This window comes from Pimephales promelas, chromosome 25 (assembly GCF_988280905.1).
Source record: "Pimephales promelas chromosome 25, fPimPro1.hap1.1, whole genome shotgun sequence".
In the NCBI taxonomy this organism is placed as follows: Eukaryota; Metazoa; Chordata; class Actinopteri; order Cypriniformes; family Leuciscidae; genus Pimephales; species Pimephales promelas.
In genome coordinates, this window is record NC_142793.1 from 14,089,197 (window position 1) to 14,111,174 (window position 21,978).

Here is a 21,978-nt window from a genome sequence, read left to right on the forward strand (position 1 = left end):
TGGCAACAGATTACAAGCAATTTTATTTATTAAATTGAACAAATTAGAATTGAGTAATATTAAATCAAATTAATATTCTAATTAATTCTAATTTGTACAATTTAATTAATAATATTGCTTGTAATATGTTGCCACAATTTTATTGATAAAGCATATTATTTTTTTCGGTGTGTGTGTGTAATAAGCAGAATGTACGCGCATTGTGGACCTACCGCACATATTACTAATACACCCTTTAAATAACAAAAAAATACTACGCAGTTTATTTCATTTGCCTCAAAGTAGCGACGCACCAACGATTCGCATGAACACACAAAGTGCAAAAGTGGCACAGGACGTAAAAATGATAACTGCGTCAGGCTGAAACTAGCAAAAAAAAGGCTTGAGTCGCGGCTGGTGCTGCATTGATGATAGGCCCCTTAGACAAAAAATCTTTCCAAAAGACTTGACTTATACATCGAAGATAAATTTCAACCTGATTGAACCAGTGGCCAATAATGTCCCGGAGAGTTTGGGAACGGCTCATCCCTTCACACACGGGGACAATGCTGGATGTCAAAGCAAGTCTTTTATTTTCCTTTTCGTTGCTCGGATGACAGTGATAGCTAATGATTTGCAGCAGCTGTGGCCAAAGATGTTGTCAGTGCTGAGTTATGTTAGATAAGACGAAATGCCAGCGAGTTAATTGTTCTATCGTGCGTGTCACGGCCACAGTGCTGCCACCTCCGGACAATAGATAAACGGCTCCCTGCTGCTCCGTGAGATAAGAGCCGCCGACACTCCCTGGCCTCACTCTTTGTCTTCCTGTCTGATTTGTCATAGGCAAATCCCTCTCTCACCTTCCAACTCTGTCCCATCACTTTCTGGAGTATTATGGTTCTCTTCATAAACCTGATTTCACAGGGATTTATTTTATCTTTATCCACACCCACAAAATGTGTCACTGTATGGTTGTGTTATCTCTCCATTCCCTATCTCCAAATAAAGAAAACGGGCTCCTATCATGGAAGGGGACCTGTAAAGCAAGACACCGGAGCTGCAAACGAGAAGCGAACAATGCTTGTCAACAAGTTTATTATTTCAAGATAATCCACTTAAGAATCCTAACTGTAACTTTGAATCCTAAACCTCTGGTTGAGGGGTTTTGTGGCTAATGCGTTAGTTCCAGTGTTTTCAAACCGGGGACCCCTAGGGGTCTGAGGAGGAACTGCACGGCCTCAGCAGAAAAACACTTCTATACACTGTGAAAAATAATCCTGTAAAAAACGGTAAACTACTGGCAGCTGTGGATGCCAGCATCATTCCGTAACTATACGGTGTGTTACTGTTTTTGTGTTAGAGCATATAGCTGTTAAATAAAATTTTACACTGTAAAAAATGATCCTGTAAAAAAACGGTAAACTACCGGAAGCTGTGGTTGCCAGCATCATACCGTAACTTTACGGTGTGTTACTGTTTTTGTGTTAGAGCATATAGCTGTTAATTCAAGTTTTATACTGTAGCTGATAATACGGTATTTAGCTGTTTATTTAAAAAACAGTAACACACCATATTTTTACAGTATGATGCTGGCAACCACAGCTGCCAGTAGTTTACCGTTTTTTTACAGGATTATTTTTTACACTCGTATATAAATATTTTCATTTGAATCATTAAGATACTATATTATAGTTTGTATTAATAATTTATAGTTTCTGTTTTCATTATAATTTTTGTTAAAGTTTTCGTTTTTTTGTAATTTTTATCAATTTTAAAAATGTCTATATAGCTTTGTTTTTTGTTTGTTTTTTTCAGTTTTAGTATCAGTTATTTAAACTAAATAAAAATGAGAAAGGTTTCCTGGGTAAGCTGAAATGAAATATTAATTTTGTGTGTTTATTTCATATTTATTTATTAATCTAGTTTAATGTTCATTAGTTTTTCATTCATTACAAATTCATGTCCAACATTACTCAATTTTTAACAACATTTTATTATAGTTAGTTCATTTAAAAATATGTTATTCCATAATGTGTTACCTAATAAGTTATTTTTAAAAAGTATTTTTTTGATTTATGCAATTTAAAATATTAATAATTTAAATGTAAAATATTATGCTGAAATTATCATCAAAGATGTTTTAAAAATATTGTGCATTGGATTTTTAATTGATTTAATTTACATATAAACTTAGAGTTACAATAATTTATGATACAATTATTTTTGGCTTTTATTATACCTGCTAGTGTGGGTGAAGGGTCTGTGAAGGTTAAAGAAAATGAATGGCTAATTTATTTAGGGTAACTAGCTTTATGGGTCAATGACAACATCTTGAATTGCTTTTTATTTGGTCTATTGTTGTTGATATTATTATTTCCTCTTTCTCATAGTGCATGGTGTTGGTGAAGGATTATGAAAGGAGCGTTTGGTTTAACAAAGCATGAGAAACCCTGATTGAATGCATGGAGCTTCTGCACATGAAATCCATGGATACTACGCTCAAAAGCCATGGCATGGAGAGAAGAGAGGCTGTGATAGAGAAAATGAATGGTATGTCTGACAGCTTTTCATGTTTCACACTGCCTGGTGTTGGAATGAGCAAAAAATGTAAAAAGAAAGATGGCCGGCTCTTCTGTGCATGTCACAACACGCTGCTCAGCCAAATCACAGGCCGACGTGCTAATAAATTCAGTCGAGCCGGGGTCACACCTGACACATGCACGACAGATTCTTATTTTGGGGCAGAAAAAACGCTTGTATATAACTACATGCAAGTGTGTGTGATATAAATACAAATAAAGACTCACTTTAAATCTAATTGTAAGTATTTATATAGTACTTGGAAACTTAATTCAATTAAATAGCACATTTATCTTGCACTAAAGGATAGTTTTACTGAAAAGAAATACAAAATTCTGGTTTAAAATTACTTTGGCTGCTCACACACTTGCACGTCTCATCAAATTTCACCCCTAATCCTTTGCAAAAGATAGCATTAGCATTCTGTTTTACATGCTTGAACTTGACACTACACTGATTATGTACCTATTTGACTGCGCCATGTGTGTTTTACTCAGACGGTTCAATATTTAAAGCAGGTTGATCATCAGATGCAACATTCAGAACAAGGAAGTGATGGCAGATAACAACAGTTGTAAAGACAGTGGCAGCAGATGGGACTCTATCAGCTGATTTTGGATCAGGGGAGGCTTTGTGTTTGTTCTGTGTGTAGTCTGGATCCATCTTATCTCGTAGCTTCCCCTCACAATAATCTGTCGTTTGATATGACTATATTGAATATAGCTCGTAAATCTTACTCTTTGAAGGTTTTTCATCTGTTTTAAAGGGATACTTCACTTTGAAATACATTTTTGGGTATGTTTTAGCTTTCCTCAAGGTCATCCAAGATGTAGGTGTCTTTGTTTCGGCAGTAGTTTCAATTTTGATGTTTTTAGGTCAAACCGTTCTTGTCTGTCATTCATATAATTGAAGTCTATGGTCACCACCTCAAAGAGCATGCACAGAGAAGTCCAAATTAAACATGATTAAGTGACTCGTAAATGAATAAAAGTACAGATCAATGGCCTAAGACACAAAACGAGCGGTTTGTGTGAGAAAACAAACAGTATTTATTTTGTTTTTGTGGTTACAAGAGGTAAAAACTATATAAATATTGTTCGTTTTCTCACACAAACCGCTCGTTTCGTGTCTTTTATTCATTTACGAGTCATTAAATCATGTTTAATTTGGACTTTCCTGTGCATGCTCTTTGAGGTGGTGACCATAGACCTGCATTGTATGACTGACAGACAAGAACGGTTCGACCTAAAAATGAAAATGAAAAAATGAAAAAAAAAATTGAAAATACTGTGGAAACAAAGACACATACATTTTGGATGCCCTTCATGCAGTTAATAAAGGGATAGTTAACTTTAAAATTAATTTTTGGTATGTTTTAACTTACCTCAAGGCCCTTGAAGTAAGCTAAAACATACCAAAATTTAATTGCAAAGTGAACTATCCCTTTATTAACTGCATGAAAGAAAACAACCAGCCGCCTATTTGTCTTTATAGTTTAAACTTCTTCAAAGTCATAAATGTTTCTAACGTGGTGAGTAAATTCGGACAAAGTTAAAAAAAAATTGTAGCTGTCTCTTTAAATACTTTAGACCTTATTTACACACACTACTGCTCTGACCATATGCTGGTCATTCCCCTGCACACCTCAGATCACTTCCTTCTCACTCTCAACCTCAATCTCCCTCAGAACACAACACAAACTCAACAGGTCACCTTTGGCGAAACCATGCTCCCTCTCGCCTATCCTCATTGGTTTCATCCACACTCCCTCCACATGATCAGCTCTCAACACTATGCTAACAGTGCAACTCTTTTCTCCACTTAAACATCCCGCTTGGACAACTTCTGCTTCTGTTCTGACTAGGATCTGTGATTCAGAAACATGGCTTTTTTCTATCACTGCATGCTACTGACACACAACTCTACCTCTCATTCCAGCCAGATGATCCGACGGTTGCTGCTCGCATCTCAGCTTGCCTGACAGACATGTCTGGCTGGATGAAGGACCACCACCTTCAACTAAACCTTGCGAAGACAGATTTGCTTGTGGTCCCAACCAACTCCTATCATCTCCATCAAGGTCAGCCAGGAACCTTGGAGTTGTGATTGATGATCAATTGAACTTTACAGACCACATTGCCACGTTGTTATACAACATCCAGCCCGGTCTCATCCCAAGCGTCATCTAACTGACGCTTTTGACAATTCGTCTAAATCCTACGCACATGGCACCCTTTAGCATCAATATGAGACGCGGATATATATGGGCCAGAAGGCACCTCCTAGTGGTCTAACCCTAACACTACCCCAGACCTAAACCTACCCATAACCGAAGCGTGTTATATTGACACGAAAGGGTGCCATGTGCGTCGGATTTAGACGCATTGTCAAAAGCGTCAGTTAGATGACGCCCTAGGATGAGAATGCGTTGGAGGATCAGGCCCTTCCTATCACAACTCCTTCAATCAATCAATCAATTGATTCTCCTTGACAAATTGACAACTCCTTGTCCAGGCGCTTGTTCTATCCAGACTGTACTAATGTAATGCTCTCCTGGCAAACAAATCAAACCTCTGCAACTGATCCATGCTCTTTGAGGAGGACCCATAGACCTCCATTATATGACTGACAGACAAGAACGGTTTGACCTAAAAATACCAAAATTGAAAATACTGTGGAAACAAAGACACCTACATCTTGGATTCCCTTGAGGTAAGCTAAAACATATCAAAAAATTATTTCAAAGTGAACTATCCCTTTAAGACCCGGATAAAATTGGAAAGCGCCATTGCATGAATAAATGCAATATTTACTGTCAGATATGCTTTTCAGGCATACTTCCTGATCCAGATCCGCTATCACACTTGTTTAATTAACCTTTTTGTATAGTTTATATTTCTATCAATAACATTTATTCATATACATTTGTTGCATATTTTGTGTGGACAACAACTCATCCCATTCACGTATGAACTCAACATATTGTGTGTTTAATTTAATTCATGATGACAAGTGATTACACACCTAACAGGTGAAACCTGTGCAGAGAAGCTGTAGTTTCCTGTAAGAGCCTCATTCCACTGAGAGGGGTTTCCCCTGCGTACTAGGCATAACCCACCATGCAAATATCTTCATTAACCAGGCCTACTTATATCCTGGTCCAGAATCTTTGGGAAAATAAAAAATTATTATACATAAGCAGAAACAAAAACGACAGTCCTAAATTGACCAAAGGTATTTTTTCATTCCAGAAAGGCTGATAATAATGTGACGTAAAGTTCTGAAAAGCAATAATACGACTGAAACTATGACTTTGAGTGAACCAAATCTCTCAAGACTTTTGAGATTGAGTGGAACAAATGTTTCCATTTTGTATTGTTATTATTGAGCTACCTGTAGACACCCAAACAGAGTTTTGACGGTAACCATAATACACCAAACACCTATATATTAAGTGTGAGTCACATAAATGTATGAGACAATCACACAAAGGTTGGCATTCACACTTTGCTGAACTTGATACGGTGGAACATAAATGTAATCTGTTAATACGAGTCATCAGTACATCTTCAGATATTTTTAACAAAAAGAATAAAAATACATTGGCTGCGAAGTATGTGTGAAATATTTTTTATGTTTCAGTCCACAGCAGATTTGAGGTGGCAAGCAGTGTAATTTAACTTAACAGTTATATAAAGGGACAATTTATGTCAGGATGACTCAAATATGCCTTTATTTCACAAAAAAATTCTAACAAGTGGCAAAGAACTGGAGCCTCATTGTCGGGCTTTTATGAGATTTTATAAAATGTTGCATTTCTTCTTCTCAATCTCAAACTTTGGTATTATTTTATGAATATAAGCAAGTGAACACACATCAAAATATTAAAAATACTATGGAAGTCAATAGGGACCAGAAACTGTTTGGTTACTAACATCTTCTTTTGTGTTCTGAAGAAAAATGAAACTAATACAGGTTTAGAGCAATGATGACACATGACAGAATTTTTATTTTTGTGTGAACTATCCCTTTAAGCTCTGGCAGAGGATATGTTTTTGCAGTCAATCTTTTTATACAACCTTTTGCTGAAAGCATGCAAGCATTTAGGCTATAGAGAAGCCATATGGTGTTTAAGAAGAAAACAAACTGGTTTCATTGTTTATTAGGCCTACGTGATTTAAACTTGTAATCCAAATTCTGACATAGTGTCAGATCATGCTGTCAATGTTAGGCTACATCAAATGAAATTTTCCCAGAAACACAATTAACAATGTCACACACGTAAAATACCCGTGGGCGCTTCCTCCAATGAGAAAATATGAATGAATCGATTAATCACTCTAAGTCGATGTTTAGCTATCTTAAGTGTAAACAAAGCTTTAATGAGGAAGTGGTTTGTTGTGGTTAAACCAGATTAATTTGGCTATGTCAAGATGAAAGCATGGCCTTAATTCCCTTAAATTAGTTTCCTTAACTTACTGTCAATGCTAAAAAATCACATTTAGAGTCATTAACTTTTTATTTGTAACAGTGACAGTCAGATCAAGGGAGCTACGCTAATGTTCCATTTGCATCCACTAGAGGTCAGTGTAGAAACGCACAAGAATCACACATTAGTCATATAGTTATAATATCTGCCAGATTGTGAAATTATACTATTTTTTTGTAGCAGTTAATGTAAATAAAACAAATAGACCTTAAATATTTATGGTCGAAAAGTAGGCTACATCTATTTGTATTAATTTGCGATTTTCGTTTCATTTATAAAGAAAACTCCATCCACTGGGGATACATTTTTAATTTATGGTAAATGCAACCCTTTGCACATTTTCATGTATTTTTCTTTTGTGTTAAATGTTAATATGTCCTAAAGCACCTTTAATGTACCTTACCGGTAACCCCTAGATTTAGCAGCTGTCTTTACCCTTTCATGCATAGGGGCAACAGTGGACAGCCATTCAAAAAGCTATTTCTTGCATATGCATGGGTTTTGATAGCACAGTTGCACATAACCACTACAATGGACACTAGTGCATCATCCTCTACCCTGCCATCAAACCGTTGAATGTGGATTTTTTTTTTTTTTTTTTTTTTTCTCCAAACCAAGATTAAGGTTAATGCTGAGGTAGGCTATATTTTGTTGTGCCAGAATGTATTTGTCTTGGGCTCAAAAATACAGCCACTGCATCACATAAAATAAAGTAAAATACAATAACACAATAAGACAAATTAGAAAGAGGAAAGAAAAGGGAAACATTTGTATCGACAATATTGAAGAAGAAAAACAAAGTTCAGAACTTCTTTTTAACGCCCAAAGAGCAAAACAAACTCATATGGAATAATGTTGATTTACTTGAAGTTGGCATACTTCATGCATGAAAAGGTTAAGTCTCGATGTAAATGTATTTATTTAGTTGTCTACTTGTTTATAGTTTTGGTTTTGGACGAATTTTAAATAGTCTTTCCCTCAGCAAGTAAACCAACAAGTCCCGCCTCCTGCAACATGATTGGCTGGTTTGTCTCTTACACGCAGTCTGTGATTGGACCGTAGAGACGTCGTTCATACAGCCGCACCAACCACAACAAACAGTGAGGGTCTTGCCTGTGTGGAAGGCTTCACACTACAACTCCCATGATTCCGTGCAGTGATCTTCGCAATCTTCCTTTAATCGCATCATCCAGGAGCTTCTGGATCGCTGGGATAAAGCAGGAGGATTGAAGCTGATTTTGTTTACATGATTTTTGGCTTTTCTTGAAAGCTGAAAGGTGGAACAGCGATGAAAATGGACTTAAATGCCATCATAGAGAAGATGGAAACGGGCGACCAGGACGCCGCACTGACAGCTTTACAGACCTATAATAAAGAGGTAACGTAACATCAGATATATGTAAATCAGGACTGTTATGAGATGATGCATTTCTATGTTCTAGAATGAAGTGTCTGTTTTGCGCCTATGGAAAGTGTTTCTTGTTCAATACTAATTGTATTATATATGGAGAGAGAGAGAGAGAGAGAGAGAGAGAGTTTGCTGCGCTGTGACATTTGGATGATATAATAATAGATTCTCAGTCATGTAAAACACCATCGATTAGGAGCTTCCATAGTCAGATCATACATTATGTTTTGGTCTGGATGTACTAATTGCACTAGTGACAGAAATAAAATAATAAGTGTCTTTTATCTTTATAGATGTTTATCTGGAAAATATAATTGAATATTAAAGTAATCTAAAGTGAAATATCATATTCAAATAAAGAATTAGTATCTTATGGAGTCAGTAAATGGATGTGTTCATGTTGTCCTGACAGGCATTAGGAAAGCAATTAAAACAGCCTCAAATAAAGCTGATGGGGTCTAATGTTGTGGTCAGACTCATACTCATCATCCAATGTCAACAGGGATGCAGACCTTCCCTCTATCCCTCTTAAAAACAGTCCTTTCAAGAAATATATTCTCATAATTATTATACGTATTACATAATTAACCCATTTGACTCCCATATATTAACTATATCTGTTATGTACCCTTATTTGGTCCTTTCTTTTTAGATCGTGTTCCTAAAATCATAACAAAAGGATTCAAAAAGACATATAAGAGGGCTTTGAATTCTTAACAAATGATCCGTATAGGAGATGGGTTAGTAGGTACATTTCAAACAGTCTTAAAGTCATACGAGTTGAACAACTTTGTGTGACGTCCGCTGGATTAGCCCTCAGGCAACACAAATAGATTTCTTAGGCTGATCCTGATGCTTTGTGAGCCGGTATCATAGAGGTTCATTCAGTTAAGCACCCTAATCATACTTAAGGACAGAATTGATGTGACAGTGATACATATTAAGAGGTTATGAGTAGGGCTGTCAAACGATTAATCGCATCCAAAATAAAAGTGTGTGTTTACATAATATATGTGGGTGCACTGTGTATAATTATTTTGTATATAAATAAATACACACACATGCATGTATATTTAGGGGAAAAAAGTATTATTTCTATATAAAATATTTACATTTATATATAATATAAATTATACATAAATCTATATACAGTAAATACATGAAAATATTTCTTAAATATATACAAGCATGTGTATGTATTTATATGTAAAATAATTATACACAGTGCACCCAAATATATTATGTAAACACAAACTTTTATTTTGGATGCGATTAATCGCGATTAATCATTTGACAGCCCTAGTTATGAGTTAATATTATCATTTAATTACAAAATGCATTTACACTGCATGACACACATACAGTGTTTGCCCAAAAAATGTGCCATTTTCTACACTTTAGGTCAGATTTTCATTGCATTGCATTAAACATACCAAACTTGCAGTTAATTTTAACCAACTAGGCCTACAAACTTTTTTGTTTATGTACTGTATAGTTCACACAGAATAATGTTTTTATAAAATAATTTAAATAGATGCCACTTTCGTTTTTTAAAAGGGCTATATGTGGAATTCACACACGTCGCTTGTTATTAGTGACACCTGTGGCTGTTAAGTGAACTGCAGCCACAAACGTACTATTCGCACACACGTAGCGTACTAAACTTGATTCAATACCTCTATATATTCACTGCAAGGTTCTGCAAAAAGGCACTTTCCTCGCAATATCAAAATGAAAACACAAAAATGGCAGCGGGGAGAAAGCTTCTGATGGATGTTTTGCACCAGTTCACCAGCATCATGTCGACAGATGAGGTTGAAATTATGATAGTTTGATTATAAAGTATATTTGAGACTAGATAAATCTTGCTATGTGAGACTAGTTTGAATTAATTAATTTTGTTTGATGACACATTGACATTTCAGTACAGAATAGCTCTTTCAGCATTATCCTAAACATTGTATAAGCAATTTTTTTATAGTTCTTGCGACCGCGAGTAAACGTCACATGCTTTTGATTTCCCCGGGCAAAACGACCCGAGTCATAAAAAGTCAGTCAACAGGCTTTCAAAGGCAAAGTCAGGGAAGGTCTCGCTTTTAAAGTTTAGTTACAAACTGTTCACACATTGGCTAAAAAAGTGATTAATACATGAAAATTCTTCTAAATTTCCCCTTTAATTGGAGGGCAAATTATTATTTTTTATTTTTTATTTTTATTTTTTTTTTGCTGGAACTTAAAAGTATTTTTTTGTATTCATGCATACATGTATGTATTTGTATTTCACAGTTGTCTGAATAATGTTTTCTCTCTCTCTCTCTCTCTCTCTCTCTCTCTCTCTCTTAGAAATCACAGTGTTTTTTGTTTACCCCTGGGGAAGAGGAAGACAGAGAGGTAAGCCTTACCCGACATCATAATGCAAACGGTCAGCTATTCAACCCTGAAGAACAAGCTTCGTAATGCTTTGTCTTGCCATTTTAGATACATTAAAACATGTCCTTTAAGTATTCATGAATATTGCATTGCTAAATGTCTTCAATGGATTTGCAATAAATGTAAGAAGCTGTTGTGCTTATATCAGATGACATCAACTGAATCTTGTCTTAAAGCAATGCTGTTGTGATCTGTCCTTACTTTGACTTTATGTGCACTATTTTTTGCTTGCCTTTTGTGATAGGATGGACATTTGAATGAGGTATATGTGTAGCTCAGTGTTTTGGATGTAGTGTAGCATTAGCGTAGAACCCAAAGGCTATTTCTCGTTTCTGATTGGCTACTGAACAAAGAAGGTTTTTATAACTTCACATGATTGGAACATTCCAAAAATATAAAGAAATACTCTTTGGGATTTTGTAACATGACACTGTGTTGGAGAATGTTTCATGGGAGTCAATGTGGTTCAGAAATGAAATCTTTATCTGTATACTGTCCCACTTCATTTGCACTGTTTACACCAGTGATATTTTCCTATTTCTGCCCATGGTTGATCGATATGGGTTTTTTAATGGCCAATGCTAATATCAGGAGCAGTGGTGCTCAACTGATGGGTCACAACCCGAATATGGGGTTATGGGGTATCGCAGGTCTGTTCAGAATAAAATCAATTCCTAATGCACAAAATAAAACGTTAGACATATATTCGTATATTCATATATTGGTGTAAACAGAATGAGAACTTGGACCCATCATGCCTTGTTACCACTGTGCAGGCTGGTGGTGGTGGTGTAATGGTGTGGGGGATGTTTTCTTGGCACACTTTAGGCCCCTTAGTAACAATCGGGCATCGTTTAAATGCCACAGCCTACCCGAGCATTGTTTCTCACCATGTCCATCCCTTATGGCCACCATGACTTTGGTCTCTGTCATAAAAGCTGACTCTTGTCATTTTAATCATTGTTTTCAAAAGTCCCATCTTCAGCAATGTAACGCTTTACTAAAAGCACCACAACAATAAACCAAAATGAGATGTACAGGCGAGATGTACTAGTGTTCTTTAAACCATTTGTTGCCAAAGACCTCCAAACATGATGATCCCCCATAATGCTACTATATTTGGTTGTCACTGTGTGTGATGTCACAAACAGATGATCCGATCTGGTTTTGTTCATTGCTTGACTGGGTTATGTAAGGACGTGTCACCGTTGGACTCTACTTTGGTAACTAAACTCTTCAGTGAGACAGTCGGACTCGGAGGTCTTGGCAGTGATACACAGTCAGGGGGAATTTGAGGAGTTGTCAATCATCCAGCCATGTATTTATAGTGAGCTGTCCACTATAACAATAATAAATGATTCCTCTCAGGAACTTAAATAGATCTGTGCAGGGATGACGTCAAAACCCAGAAGAATACTAATTCGCCGCTGGTTCCCTCGAGATTTTCATATGGATTTTTAAAATGGGGTGGTTATCATGTTATGTTGCTACTTATGCATAAACAGGACTCTTGCAATATACAAGTATGCTTCAAAACCTGAATTCAAAACTGAAAGTTTTTAACCACATTGAATCGCATGAAAAAAACACCCAGATTCTCTCACATGGCCTGTAATAGTGTTTCTCAACTGGTGGGGTGTGACAAAAATGGGTCAAAGGTCTGTTCTGATAGGGTTGCAGGTATGTCATTTTAATGTGTATTTGTTTAATTAATCTATATGTAATATATTTGTATATATTGTATATTTTCTATTTTTGTATCTTTTAAAATTGTAAATATAATCCTATAAAATTAAATATAAAATATAGACACTAACTGTTCAAACTTGTGAGGTCAGCAAGATATGTATATATATATATATATATATATATATATATATGAAGAGTTCAGATGCAAAAGCCTCTAAATGCCATTTGAAATTTTCTTCTTTAATGATGATTTTTAGCAAACTTGTATATTTAAGTTCAGTAATTTCACTTAAATGGCAATGATAATTACCTATTAATTGTTATTTAAGTGAAATTACTGAACTTAAATATACAAGTTTGATAAAAAATCATCATTAAAGAAGAAAATTTCAAATGGCATTTAGAGGCTTTTGCATCTGAACTCTTCATATATACAAAGTATATATTTAATAAATGAATACTTTTATTCAGCGATAATGCATTAAATTGACCAAAAGTAACAGTAAAGATATTTATAATAGATATAAAATATATTTTAAATTGTGATACTATTTTGCAATGTTTTTACTGGATCAAATAAATAAATAAATTGGTGAGCACAAGAGACTATTGAACTGTAATGTGTGTTTTATATTTTTTAATAGTTTTTGAATTAATATTGTAGTTTTATATTATTATACTCTTTATATTTCATTTTTTAAAAGTCATTTTGAAGTAGTGATAACTTTGGTTAAACAATTTTGATACTGTACAGTGTAAAATCTGTGTTTTTAAAGAAAATGATGGTGTCGATAATTGCTGCAGTTTACACACTCTCTCTCTCTCTCTTTCTCTCTCTCTTCTCAGCGTCTGGGTGAGTTAGTGTTGGGCTTCCTGGAGAGAGACCTCCAGCCGTCCTGTCAGCTGGCCTGTCTGGAAACCATCCGCATCCTGTCCCGTGACAAGAAGAGCTTGGCTCCCTTCGCCACCCGCCACGCCATGCAGATCCTGATCCGACTCGCCGGCCTCGGGCAGGGTGAGGGCGTCACGCCTGAGATCCCGGACCTGGAGGTGATCGTGGAGGCCCTGAAGTGCTTGTGCAACATCGTGTTCAACAGCGGTTCTGCACAGGAGGCAGGGGCGGAGCTCCAGCTGATCGTGGGATTGGCCGAGAGGCTTAAGCAATGCCGCGAGCCGCAGTGGAACCACGAGGTGCGATTCTTCGACCTGCGCCTCACGTTTTTGATCACGGCCCTGCGCGTGGACGTGAGAGCCCAACTGGCACGCGAGCTGCGGGGTGTTAGCCTGCTGTCGGAGGCTCTGGATGCCACGCTTGGCCTCTGCTGGCCCGACATGTACGAGGTGGCCCGTGCGGGATTCGACGGCTGCTCAGAGCTGCCCCTGCTGGGCAGGCAGGAGACCGAGCGAGCCATGGAGATCCTGAAGATCCTCTTTAACGTCACCTTTGATTCCAACCGCCGCACGGTGGACGAGGTGAGACTGGGTTTGCTGCCATATTTAATTGTGTCAGGAAACAGTATGTAGTCAAACTGACAATGCTGCTGTTTTCTAAATTTTAGTGCCCTTATTATATGCAGCAATAGAAACTTTGGCCAATTTCAATGGAGGAGTCTCACGAAACCTGCAAAGAACTTGTTCAGCCATATTTCACACCAAAGCCTAAAGAAAGAAAGAAAAATATACTGTGTATATTTAAAAATATAATATACAGAACATACACACAGTATATTCTTTAAAGATAACAATGTATTTTTCCTATTTTATGGCAATAGAGTTAAAAGTATTACTAATATATTACAGTAAAATAATTGAATAATTCAAAACATTTTCAGGATATTCTCATGGAAAATAATGCAACCCAAAACAAAAAAATGTATTCTGTGAAATATATATATATATATATATATATATATATATATAAACATTACAAAATGTTTTAGAATACATCATATTGATGACTATTAAATCTATACTTTGTCAATTTAAAAAAAGTACATTTCACACAAACTCAAACAAAAGCTTCAAGTGAAATCAGCCATCAAAACATGTGACTGTGTAATAGAAATTAAGACTAGCGAAGATAAAAAATAAGGTGATGCTTCTGCCTTTTGAGACAGATATAAAATAATTAAAAAGCAAATACTGATATATTGTGCATCTTATTTTGTTATTTGATGTAATAATGTTATTTTGTGATGCTTGCCTCATACTATTGTAAAAAGAAAATAAATTTAAATGTTCTCATAATATTTAAAAAAGCATGTAAATATCAAATTTCATCCTCACAAGTTGCTGAATAAGCATTACATAACAGTAGCAATTAGATCTGGGGGGTATTCCAGAAAGCAGGTTATGTGACTTACCCGGGTAAGTTTAGGAGTAAGTAAGCGGATAACCTCTGCTTTCAGTTCCAAAAACGGAGGTAACTTTCGGGTTATGTAAGTAACCATAGCAACTGACTCTCTGAGGATAACCTGCTCAGGAGCAGGTTATGTTGCAGGGTTAGTTTGTTTCAGAGAGGTGACGGAGTATGGCGTGCCCTTTTGAAGACAATCCAGTGGATGTGGAACAGATAATACGGATAATATATAAATATATATATTTGTTTTTTTATGTTTTAATGCAGTTATACACTTTAACTACCTTTATAGGTCACTTCAATGGTTACTTGCTGGGAGACAGAGGGTACCCTACCCACTTTAATTAAAACCAGTTAACAGTCAAGTGTTGTTCATTGTTTCTTTATTTCCTGTAACAAAAGACATTTGTATTTATTGCTTTAGATTTCATTCAACAACAAATACTGTTCACATACTGTTTCCCACCTTAAGCTGGTGCTCCAGCAATTCAATTTCAAGTCTGGCCTTTTTTAGGTTAAGCCTTTTCTCCTCCATTTGAAGCTGTATAAGGTCCATCTCCATGTCACTTTTTCTGATTTGCTTTTGAAGGTGGGCCTTAAACAGCTCTTTGGCAGGCAACTAAAGACATGAAATTAAATTAAATTAATTGTATATAATTAATTAAACATGACTGAAAACGTCTGTAATACAAACACAGACCAAATATTTAAATGAGGACGGAGAACTGCAGAACATTTCTTAGACCGTTAAGATTCTCTGTGGAGGTAGATGGACCCTCAGCTGTATTAAAATCTCCTGCCATTTATTTATTCTCCTCTATGGACCTCTCCACATTTTGTGTTTCTGTCACAGCAGAAGTGGTCTCTTCATCATCATCCTACAGTGAAAATAAGGAAGGATGTTGGGTCTAGCTAGCAAACAGAAACCTAAAGACAATAATCACTTACAACTGTGACAGTGTGGTGTTGCAGGAGGATCCAATAATACAACGTGGCCATCAGCAACTGCAAGATAATTAAACCAATAAGATAATCATGCATATTCAATACACAGTGTATATTCTTAAAAAAGTACATTAGGAACATCTAAGAGTAAGATTACATGCAGTCAAAGCAGCATGCACACTGCACAAGTGAATCAATGACTGTAAAATGCATTCAAAATGCATTTTTAAAATGGTGACAGTGTTGATGATTTTCTTTATTAGAATACTGACAAAAACAGTAAACACATCAATAAATCATAAGCATTAATATGGCTCACCTACATTTTACTAAGCCACTCGTCTTGGTATCTGAGTCTGACGAACTGCCCCCTGGTACCCCGTCGCCCTTTATTCAGGGACAGTGCCAGCTCCTCAGCTGGGGTGAGGGGAGGCGGAGGTGGACCCCACCTGTTTTACGGGCCTCAGCCTTCTTTCTATTGGCTACATAGAAAACTAAATTACATTAGATAGCTAAAGTACATGGCCTCAGTTTAGTAAGTTTAGAAAATATTATCTTGCAGGAGAATGTTTTTGTGTTTCATTTTGACTTGGTTCACACTTCTTATGGCTCCAGAACCTTATAAAAACCTAACATATCCAATTATGTGCATTACTACTGTAATATTAAGAAATGTATGGAGGCCAACAAGTAAATAGGCTACTTGTCTATTTTTATCATTTAATAATAATTTTTGCCTAATTACAGGGGAAAATAGCCCATTTATAATTTATTTTAATAATTTATAAAACTCACACATTTACTCTATCTGTTATTTTTTTGCCAAGCCAACTCTCTTTCTTTTGCTGATGCAGCAGTATTGTTGTTGTTTTTTTTAGTTATAACGGGCTTGTAGGCTTCAAGCAAGCATTAAAACCTCCAACTTAGTTTCACCGAAGTATGTAGCTCGTTTTTTTGTCCCTTGGTTTCCATGGTGACTCCTGATTTCTGCGATCCATTGAAAATGCCTTTTTGTTCTTGCCGTGCGCGCGCATTAACCCTGGGTTACCAATAGGAGGTTGATTAAACTAACTCCTCACAGGTGTTTTGGAACCGACATACCCAGAGTAAGCTAGTTTGGGGTTAATCAACCAAGAGTTCAAGGTTTATCTGACGGTAAGTTAACCTTGCTTTCTGGAATACACCCCTGCTCTCTCAGTGTAAATAACACTGTTTAATTAGCATTGTGTGTGTGTGTGATGCAGGAAGAAGCAGCCACTTACAGACACCTGGGAGCCATACTGAGACACTGCATCATGAGCAGCTCAGAGGGAGAGGAGCGCACAGAAGAGATGCACAGGTGCCCTTGCACACACACATGTTGGGTTTCAATGTTTTGTGGGGACTTTCCATAGACATAATTATTTTTATACTGTGCAAACTGTATCTTATATTCCCTAACCTCACCAAAAACACAACCTTCACATGATTTATAAACTGCTTTCCTCATGGGGTCCAAAAAATCTTTCCACAAGGTCCAAGACTTCTGGTATTGACATTCTGTTGGGACATTGTATCCCCATAACATAGGATTGACCAGGACCACACACACACACACAGCAGGGCAGATCTAGATGCAGAAAGGTTTATGGAAGCAAGTTTACAGGTTCTGAATAATGCAATAAAACAAAACTGAATCAAGTAAAGTTGTTTGACACATTGACACACTGGCACAGATTCTCATGTGTCTTGCTCTGGTTCGTAACAAATTAGAGCAGATCCTCAGGGACCTCAGTCCCAACTAATTAGTCAATTTGTAAAAGGAAACTAAATCTGAATTTGTATTACAGCCACACGGTGAACCTGCTGGGAAACCTGCCGCTTCCGTGTCTTGACGTTTTGCTGATGCCTAAAGTCCAGCAGGGCTCTATCGAGTACATGGGCGTCAACATGGACGCTGTTATGGTGCTGCTGGAGTTTATGGAGAAAAGACTCGACCGGGTGAGCACCTGAACAAGTATTCTGCTAATCTTTTATTAAAGCATCTTTAAAAAGGTCCAAACATATTAAAAGCAGTTTAATGTTCATCAGCAGACTAGACAAAATAAGACATTGAGTGATAAATCCCATTTCTTCAATGTTAATCTGAGTGATTGTTGCAAATGAAAAATCCTACTTAGTTATGTATTACATTTGCATTTAATCTGCGGAAACACCTACACCTACATCTTGGATGCCCTTGAGGTAAGCTAAAACATAGCAAAAATGAATTTCAAAGTGAACTATCCCTTTAAGATGTTATATGTTTTCTGTAAAGCTGCTTTAAAACAGCGCCTATTGAGAAAAGCGCTATAGCGATAAATGAGACTTTACTTGACTTGCATTTTGCTGTCATACCTGGTTAGGTGAAACTCCTTCGCTGTTTGTTGTTGTTTTTGTGCTGGGTGCGATGGGAACACTTTGAGGGATTTCTAGACCAAGACACAGCTGGTGCTCCAGTGTTAAACAATTGAACTCCTCCACCTGTTGATGTTGTATTTCCAGGGAAACAAGCTGAAGGAAACCCTGCTGCCCTCATTAAATCTACTAACCGAGAGCTCTCGCATCCACAGAGAGACCAGGAAGTTTTTACGAATGAAGGTGAGATTGTGAACTTCATTGAGACATTGGTCAGGTTTACTTACAGCTTAAACCCGCTTTATGCGTTAAAAACTACTGTCAGGGTTTACTAAAGTCGCGCAGTGAAAAATGTGTGCTGAAAAGGAGTGGACAGGTTATTTTTCTTATTTTAACTTATTGCATTTGTAAGAGTTTCCCTTTCAGATGCAAAATTAATGCAAAGAGAGTATTTAAATGAATCATGCGAGGTGATTTACCAAGGTTTCGCTGATCAATTGACTAGTATCTTCACCGTTATTCTCCTAAAAAAAAAACATGTCTTAAACTAGACGCTAATTTACGTTACTCTTCGTAGAGTAATATGGTAATTTTCCCTGTTTAGTAAATGTGGCCTATTTTCATTTTGGTCATGATGGAGAATGTGTGTGTGTCTATGCAGGTGCTTCCCCCATTACGAGATGTCAAAAACAGACCTGAGGTCGGTAACGCTTTACGGAACAAGATAGTGCGTCTAATGACGCACATAGACACGGACGTGAAGCACTGTGCAGCCGAGTTCCTGTTTGTCCTGTGCAAGGAGAGTGGTGCGTCAAATACTACAATATCATTACAAGGACACTAAGCGTGTGTTCACACTTGTAGTTTGGTTCTCTTGGTTCTTTTAATCCTGATATATACAGCAGTCAACATTTGGATCAAAACCTTTCATCAAAGCTATACATGAATTTTGAACATAACCTGTTCTTGTCTTTGTCACGATGCACACACACAGGATGACAGAATCCAATAGCAGTAGTTTATTTAAGGGCAATCCAAAACTGTAATCAGCCAGGCAAGGGTCAAATCAAACAAACCAGTCCAAAAACAAGAAACAAAATGAAAACCGACTTGAAACAAAACGAAAACCGACTTGAAACTGAATGAAAACCGCCTTGAGACAAAACAAAAACCGACTTGAGACAAAACGAAAACTGGCTTGAGACAAAACGAAAACCGACTTGAAACCAAGCGAAAACCGACTTGAGACAAAACAAAAATCGACTTGAAACAAAACCGACTTGAAACCAAACTAAAACCGATTTGAAACAAAACGAAAACCGACTTGAAACAAAACACAAACCGACTTGAAACAAAACAAAATAGGACTTGAAACAAAACAGAAAACCGACTTATCAGATATCAGAAAACCGACTTGAAACAAAACAAAAACCGACTTGAGACAAAACGAAAACCGACTTGAGACAAAATGAAAACCGGCTTGAGACAAAACGAAAACCGACTTGAAACCAAGCGAAAACCGACTTGAGACAAAACGAAAACCGACTTGAAACAAAACAAAAACTGACTTGAAACAAAACGAAAACCGACTTGAAACCAAACCGACTTGAAACAAAACGAAAACCGACTTATCAGATATCAGAAACGAAAACCAACTTGAAACAAAATCGACTTGAAACAAAATGAAAACCGATTTGAAACAAAACGAAAACCGACTTGAAACAAAACGAAAGCCAACTTGAAACAAAACCGACTTGAAACAAAATGAAAACTGACTTGAAACAAAACGAAAACCGATTTGAAACAAAACGAAAACCAACTTGAAACAAAACGAAAACCGACTTATCAGATATCAGAAACAAAAACCGACTTGAAACAAAACGAAAACCGACTTGAAACAGACCTCAGAAGAATAGCGTGACATACAACAATGACTCCGTGGCATGAACTAAAACAGACAGGGTTTTTATTCACAGACACTAACAATGTGATAGGGAACAGCTGAGTGCAATCGTGAGTGATGGGAACAAAAAAAACGATTATGGGAAATTCAGTTCCAGACTGAATGGTGGCAGGAAAGGAAAAAGACCTCTAGTGGACACTCGGGGGAACACAAACCAGACACTCTGACAATCTTAGGAGAACATTGATGAAATTTTTTGATCCACTTCAAATGTTGACTACTGTATTTGAACGGTAGTGGATTTAGGGATTTATTTTGAAGTCGAAGAGAAATAATGATAGGCATTTGTTCCACTGTGAATCAGTTTCCAGGTTTATTAAGTACACGGGTTACGGTAACGCGGCGGGACTCCTGGCCGCTCGAGGGCTGATGAGAGGTGGTCGAGATCCTGGACTTTACTCTGAAGATGAGGACAGCGATACTGAGGAGTACAGAGAGGCAAAACCTCAGTATGTCATGAACAACACTGTCCGATATCAGAATGACCATAATGGTTAGAAAAGATTTGTGTTTTTTATTTTGTTTATGTTGTACAGTATCAATCCAGTGACTGGCCGTGTGGAGGAGGAGCAGCCCAACCCTATGGAGGGAATGACCGAAGAACAGAAGGAATACGAAGCCATGAAACTGGTCAACATGTTCGACAAACTCTCTAGGTAATAAAGCGATGTCATAAAACCCCAAATTTTCAATGTGTTCTTTTTTTTAAAAAAATAGTATGACGTCCACAGTTAAGTAATTGCAAACATGCTGTTCTTTCAGGGAGCAGGTGATCCAGCCGATGAAAATTGGAGCCGATGGTAAAATGACTTCAGTGGAACCACAAGAGCTTCGTTTTTTAGCCCGCCAACAGTTCGGAGAGTCCAATAATTCTGACAGTGACAGCGACTCGAACTAATCCGAGTCTTTTAACAGGACGGATAGGATCACTTATCAAATTGTAATCAAAAACGAACGTTTTTGATGAATTATATTATGGAATTGAATCTTTTGACACTTTAGGATTTAAATGCTTGGTTTTTACTCTTAAGGAAAACATCTGGTGAATGTTATTTCATTTCATTTGAGGTTTATTGTGTTGGCCTGTCTTTAGGTAATATTTTCTGTACAATGACAGTGAAAACATGGTTTGTTTACACAGTGTTAGTTTACTAATATTACAGAATTAATTGAATGGAACTCTAACTTGTTACACATCACGGGAGCACAGATATTAGTTTTCATTTAAAATGTCAATGTGAAAAATGATGAGATTGATGGAGCACTGATATTTATTTATTTATTTGGTTTTAGTATGAGCTGAGCAGGAGCATTTTTAAAGTTATGATACATAGATAGTTTATGATATTTTATGAGGAAAAAAACGGTTCAACTTTTTTGGGACATGAGCATATAAAGCCCTCCTGTAATCAACTTTTAATTTGTTCTTTGTGGTAAAGGGATGAATTGCTGTATATTGTTATTGGTGGCCTGTGTAGTTGTGTATGAAAGACTGAAGGGAATGTTGTATGATTTGTATCACATGTTAAAAGAAATTTATTGTGAGACGATAATAAAAGAGCTGAATTTGTCATTGTCTCATTTGAAATGTTTTATACACACACTAGAATTGATAATTACATTTTATATTTATTTATTTTAATATTATTGTTGTTGCATATTATATATATATATATATATATATATATATATATATATATATATATATATATATATATATATATATATATATATATATATATATATATATATCTTAATAT

The 21,978-nt window shown here is 36.5% G+C and overlaps 1 protein-coding gene across 1 annotated transcript; it reads left to right on the forward strand.

The window, feature by feature from the left end:
- The first annotated feature begins 8,181 nt into the window (after window positions 1–8,181).
- ric8a (RIC8 guanine nucleotide exchange factor A) lies at window positions 8,182–21,789 on the forward strand. The gene is made up of 10 exons (XM_039656908.2): window positions 8,182–8,426; window positions 10,800–10,847; window positions 13,422–14,048; window positions 17,124–17,218; window positions 17,709–17,859; window positions 18,403–18,498; window positions 18,917–19,061; window positions 20,523–20,667; window positions 20,755–20,874; window positions 20,981–21,789. The coding sequence occupies exons 1-10, from the start codon at window positions 8,337–8,339 to the stop codon at window positions 21,114–21,116; spliced, it is 1,653 nt and encodes a 550-aa protein (XP_039512842.1). The 5' UTR covers window positions 8,182–8,336; the 3' UTR covers window positions 21,117–21,789.
- The last annotated feature ends 189 nt before the right edge of the window (window positions 21,790–21,978 follow it).

Excerpts from the sequence above, each read along its gene's own strand:
- ric8a (XM_039656908.2), top strand. The coding sequence starts at position 8,337 with ATGAAAATGGACTTAAATGCCATCATAGAGAAGATGGAAACGGGCGAC. Across the intron at positions 17,860-18,402 it reads TGGAGAAAAGACTCGACCGG|GGAAACAAGCTGAAGGAAAC; the intron begins GTGAGCACCTGA and ends TTGTATTTCCAG. Across the intron at positions 20,668-20,754 it reads TACAGAGAGGCAAAACCTCA|TATCAATCCAGTGACTGGCC; the intron begins GTATGTCATGAA and ends TATGTTGTACAG.